The sequence below is a fragment of the Azolla caroliniana genome, unplaced genomic scaffold, assembly GCF_043228905.1.
Source record: "Azolla caroliniana isolate FFs.n. ecotype wild unplaced genomic scaffold, voAzoCaro1.0.p SCAF_1, whole genome shotgun sequence".
In the NCBI taxonomy this organism is placed as follows: Eukaryota; Viridiplantae; Streptophyta; class Polypodiopsida; order Salviniales; family Salviniaceae; genus Azolla; species Azolla caroliniana.
In genome coordinates, this window is record NW_028230436.1 from 5,996,866 (window position 1) to 6,002,865 (window position 6,000).

Below are 6,000 nucleotides of genomic sequence, written 5' to 3' on the forward strand. Positions count from 1 at the left end.
AAACCAGTCTAACCTTCATTACCACCATTATAAACACTTATCATAATCACTATTATGATTATTATTGTAAGCGTAATCGGTCTAACCTTCATTACCACCATTATAAACACTTACCATAATCACTATTGTGATTATTATTGTTAGTGTAACCGGTCTAACCTTCGTTACCACCATTACAAACACTTATCATAATCACTATTGTGATTATTATTGTTAGCGTAACTGGTCTAACCTTCATTACCACCATTATAAAACACTTATCATAATCACTATTGTGATTATTATTGTTAGCGTAACCGGTCTAACCTTCGTTACCACCAATATAAACACTTATCATAATAACTATTGTGATTATATTGTAATCACGGTTCATGTTCCAAGTGCGAGAGACAAAGAGAGCCCTTTGTAGTGTGTATGTATTATGTAATGTGGTGATTCTGGAGGGGTATTTTGGAAATGGGCGTTCCATTTATCATATTTACATGCATATTACATGTCTTCTCTTGGCTTTTGTCTCTCTGCCTGCCGGCCTATACTAATCGTTTCAAAATCGGGTCCCCTGCTTGGCGTCTCAGGTGGGTCTTCTTTCCCCCCCCTTCCCCTGATCCCCATTCAACCCTTCATTTCAATGCCCCTTGTCACTACTTCCTCTCCTCCTGCCTTCGTATTTCTGTATAATTCATCTTGTGTTTTCTTTTTTGTATCTTATCGGTTAAAGCTTCTCTTCATCTCCATACCTTTCTTGAGATATACATTACAATTTACATACATTCCTTTGCTTTATTTTGATTTGAGTTGAATGCTGCTTTGATCCCTCAATTGGGTTCGTTTACTTGTGCCATAAATTGTTTAAGAAAAGTGGGGCGGCCCCCGATTTTGTAATAGGATGAGGTGTTTTTATTAACGATTCCCTCTTCTATTGTTTGGATCATATGTGATCTGTCTTTATTCATCCCTTCAAACCAGGAATGTCTGTGTTAACCAAGAAAAGAAAGATGTATTGGAAAGACTAGATTTGGGAGAGAGGTGTTTGGGATTCAAGAATTAAAGAGATGTATGTATATGCTTGTCTTCCATTGAATGTTGAGAAATTTCTGTGCAGAAAAGTTGGTTGCAAGGTCAGGACGATGTTGTCATCATGAACAACAAATCATATGGCACATTTTACTTTGAATGAGGTTGGGAACCTCTCAAAATTCTAGCCCCGCCCCAATTTGTGAAGATGAAAATTCTGCTAAAAAACTATTATAGCAAGATCAACATTCTTCAAATTACAATTTTATATCTGTTGATATGGTTCATGATCCATGAAGCAAAACTACAATTTTTAACTATAATCTGCCACATTCTTTTGGGAAAAATGAAAGTTGGTTTGTCTTCAAAATAAGTATTAGATAAATTTACATTAGAACCAATGACCAACTAGATAAAACCTCGTTCAAATTACAATAAATTACATGTTAATTTTCTAGAGAACTAATTGTGATCTATTTTTGTTTAGTATCAAAATCATTACATCAATCGATATGACAATGCTTGAACCCTCAAGTCTTAAAAAAGATCACGATCTTGGAATTGAGCAATATTGGAAAATTCATGATCGTCTATCAAACAAAGAAGGTTTTCACCATAACATTTATTGGATAACCGGGGATCAGTATCGTGGTTATTGGAAGCACAACAAAAAGGATGGTAATACACCTTGCACTACAACAATAATATTAAACATCATAACTCTAATATATATGTGGGGCATGTGGTTTTTGGTAGGTGACATAGTTTTAAGGAACCTCATAACTTACAATAAAAAAATTTGGACATTTTCATCAATCTAAAGATGTATGAAAGTCTTTAGTCAGCATTACCCAAATTTTAGAAAATCAAGCATTACCCAAAATTTACATGATATTCAATATAAACAAGAATCTTTTATATTGTGTACAACTGGGGAGCTCGAATGTCATAGACACTCATAGATGAACCTAGTTATGAAACACTAAACCCTACATTCTTTCATGTCATAGCCACTCACAAAATAAAGGGAATGGTTAATATAAATTAACATGTTACCTTTCTCTTATTTTCATGTCAAACTCGTCCATATTAGTTATTTCCAACATAAAATTTCTATACTTAGAAATGTAACTCTTGAGTTAACGATCTCCATTCTTCCCTGAGTCTATAAGGCTCATTTGGTGGGATGAAATACTCCCGCATCTTTAGCTTGTTTTGATTCACAATTCCCCTCAATGCTATTTCTACATGGTGGACTATGAATATATGATGTTCCCATGTTAAGTTTAATATGTTTTATTCTAGTAAAGTACTACAGAAGACAACAACATACTATTGTGTGCCTTTTTTAGGTAGTGGAATACATGTATATAGAAATGGAAATAGATACGAGGGAGAATGGAGAAATGGTAAGAGAGAAGGGCAAGGTACCTTTTGGGTTGCTAAAGAGGGACGATATAAAGCAATGTATAGGGGCACTTGGAGATCTGGAAAATGGCATGTAAGTAGAATTGGTTTATTCTTTCTAGATAAAAGAACCAACACTACTTTAGTTGGAAACCATGTCTGTATAATCGATATAAATCAATACCATGTACTATCTATATCTATCTTTGCTCTAAAGACCTTATATTTTAACGAATTCGTAACTTGTATTTTTTGTAGGGGAAAGGCATATTGTATGGTGACAAAGGTGAGGTGTACGAAGGTGAATTTGAATATGGGAAACGAACAGGTGTCGGAAAGCAAACTTATTGGTGTGAAGAGTTCAATGCATTTGAAGTTTATGTCGGACAATGGTTGAACGATAAGCGTGAAGGAAGTGGTATCCTATACCTGGGTATGTATGCAAAATGCAAGTGTTATGTGCCAAAGGACAAACATGTTCAATTGTAACTTTCACATATTACTTTCATGATCATCATCGGAAAATTGCAAGGAAACATGATTTTTTACAAGCATTTTCGATGAATAATGAAAACACTTAAGAAGAGTGGATATACCATATACCACCATATGACTCTAAGCACTCTGCAACATTTGAAGCTTGGCATACCCATTTCCTCAACCCTGGAAAAACCTAGAAGAGATTGTAGCCATGGATATGTACTCTTTTAAGCACATTCACGTCCATCAAACGTGTTAGGGCCACATCTTGTTGATTGCTACCATGCAGAGTAAGTAATCTATGGAGTGTGTATATAGGAGCATCATGTTGGTTACAAACCTTTCGGAATGTGCTCCCTTTTAGGTCGGTCCCTATCCATGTCTGTGAAGCAAACTCGTCTTTATTTGATTCTGATAAAGGTAAAGATAACTCAAGTTGAGATATCCCAATTATCTGTGGTTTTGAATTATCTTCCTTTAAATTCTGGTCATGAGATGTACATGTTTTTATTCATTAATTAATGTGTGTTGTTGATGCCAAATGATCTTTCAATTGTTGATTAATTGGCATCAGTTGATGGTGATCGCTATGAGGGAGCATTCTCAAACGATAAGCGAGCAGGCAAGGGTATCCTCTTCTATAGGGATGGAGGTTCTGTATATGAGGGCCTCTGGCATGATGATAAGGCGATTTGTGGCACATACAAGAAACTACTCGAGACAAATCAAGAAACCATTCCTCTTTTGGAAGTCGCAAAGTCAGATACACTAGCTGATGATATATTAAATGAGTCAATTGCTAGCATTGAAGCTCCATGTAACAAGCCACTCTGATCCTGTTTGAATATAATATATCTACAGATTATTTGAAGGTTGCAACAATTTCAACTCATTATATTATGGCCGGGAACTGACAAATTGACCAAAAATTATGGAAATTTGTATATCATTCATAAGAAGTTTACTGATAATAAGTCTTCTTTCCAATGATTGACGACTTATTTTCATAAAAAAACATGAAATTTCCAAGCGCAGCCTAGCAATCCATTCAATACATTTCTTTATTTTATTGTTAAGGAGAAGCGATCAGATGTAAGAATAAAATATGTCATGATATACATCTGTAATGTGAAACGAAATAAATGAGATGCTGTTTTTCTCTTCTAAAATATGTGGGAAATGAAAAGCAAACCTTGTAGAGCTACGCTAAAACCATACAAACACACAACATATTCTTTGCGATAAAAAAATTCTTTAAATTTCAGAAACCCATTAATTAGGATAGCCAGCGTAAGACAAGACGATGCCATGCAATTTGATTGAACATTAGGAAGGACGATGCTAGTTCTTAGGATTTACAAACATGGGATATTGTACTACACTTCTCGATGCATCAAACAGTATTTTTCATGTTTTCTAGAATGCCAAGAATGTTGATTATACAGAAACAATTCAGCTTTACTGCAACGTTTGTTCATCTCTTTTATTATTTGGAGTTGTAGTTCACGTCACATCTTAATTATAGCAGGACATAGGTTTTGTAAGGCATTATATGTAGGAGAAGATGAGGCATAAGAGGCAGTTATAGAAGAACTTATGTTCAAAGAACCAATCTTCCATAGAACTTATATGATCTTCCCAATAGTTTCCATCAAACAATGCAACAAGTAATACATTTGGGATATTGGGTTCTCATGATTTTCTCTCGCTATTTGGAGTACAAAGCTAATTATGAGACCTTCTAGGGTCGAACAATGATCTTTAAAGTAAATTGGTTGGGAAGTTGTGATCAAACAACATTTCAGTAACCTCATATGGATTTTATAATGTGGGCTTAAAACAAATTGGTTAATACACAATAGGCCACTGAAACTGCTATATATTGGTCTATTGAGGAGAGTATTTGTAGCTCGGGCATGTGACCTGGTTAGAGCTCATGGTTTATGTGCCTGAATTACTTCATAGATATATTAGTCGCTTGCATTCCATGTCAAAATCTTGTGATTATGACCAAACCACCATGGCATACAATGTCACGCTCATGGTTCATGTCCTCCGAAGCACATGTTCCATTTCATTGAGATGTCATTAAAGCATACGATTACAAAACTGACATGATTATGAGCTGGAACTGCCTCAGATACAGCTGACCATCAAATACAAATAATAAAAGTTTCTGCATTCCAACAAACTAAGAGATGAATAAGAAAATACTATGCTATCTAGTTGCTAGACTTTAAACCATTGTGAGGAAGAACAGGAATTCGGTTTTAATCTCTGTGTTATGGGCAGCTAGTAGAATCCAAGAACACAAACTTTTAGCTTGTAACCAATGAAAGACTTGCATGGCGACTGCAAGTCTGAACAATATACTGCCTTCATATGCACTCCAGGCTAGAAGAAGATTATAAGATATCAATTGAACCAGAACTATAGTCACATCTTATACACTCACAGATTAGGCTGAATCCTGTCTATCAAACTCAATATCCAGAAGACAATATAAATGATTACAAATTACAATAAAAGAAATCTGCAATAAAACCTTTGGATCCTCACTGAGATGGATGATTATTGAGGCATTCCGACAGGCTCCTTGCTGAGGTGGTTGACATATTCTTATTGTTGCGGTGCCCAACAAGTTCTTCTTTTTCTTTACCCTTCTTATCTAGCACTTGGGATTCCCAATTCTATGTGTACATTAGAGATTTACAAACAGAGGATGAGCAAGTCCATGTAGGAGGACATGCATCCTACAAGCCCAAAACACGCCTCTTTCTTTACTCTTCTTAGTTAGCATCTGGGCTTCCCAATTAAGGACATTAGACACAGAAACTCTTCTTTAATCATCTTATTATCCGAGTACATTGGAGACAGACACAAACAGAGAATGAGCAGGTCCGAGCATTATCATGACAGAAGGGATATACGCATTACCATGGTTTGATCTCCTAGTAATAGTTAATAATTAGTCCGTTATGTACTGGTTGTTGACACAAATCAAATAATCAACATGGGTAGCCACAAAGATTTACATCCATTATCATCATATACCCCATTGAGATGATTTGGACAGTAATGACGTTATACAAAGCATAA

At 35.4% G+C, this 6,000-nt stretch overlaps 1 protein-coding gene across 2 annotated transcripts; it reads left to right on the forward strand.

The window, feature by feature from the left end:
- The first annotated feature begins 515 nt into the window (after nucleotides 1–515).
- Nucleotides 516–3,878, forward strand: LOC147868620 (uncharacterized). 2 transcript variants are annotated; one of them, XM_087333861.1, is made up of 6 exons: nucleotides 518–575; nucleotides 1,103–1,178; nucleotides 1,502–1,692; nucleotides 2,367–2,515; nucleotides 2,680–2,854; nucleotides 3,476–3,878. In XM_087333861.1, exons 2-6 carry the CDS (start codon nucleotides 1,174–1,176, stop codon nucleotides 3,733–3,735), a joined length of 780 nt encoding a protein of 259 aa, XP_087189987.1. In that variant the 5' UTR covers nucleotides 518–575; nucleotides 1,103–1,173; the 3' UTR covers nucleotides 3,736–3,878. The 2 variants fall into 2 exon arrangements, with proteins under 2 accessions (XP_087190034.1, XP_087189987.1); XM_087333908.1 differs by lacking the exon at nucleotides 1,103–1,178 and having other exon boundaries at nucleotides 516–575; nucleotides 3,476–3,877.
- The last annotated feature ends 2,122 nt before the right edge of the window (nucleotides 3,879–6,000 follow it).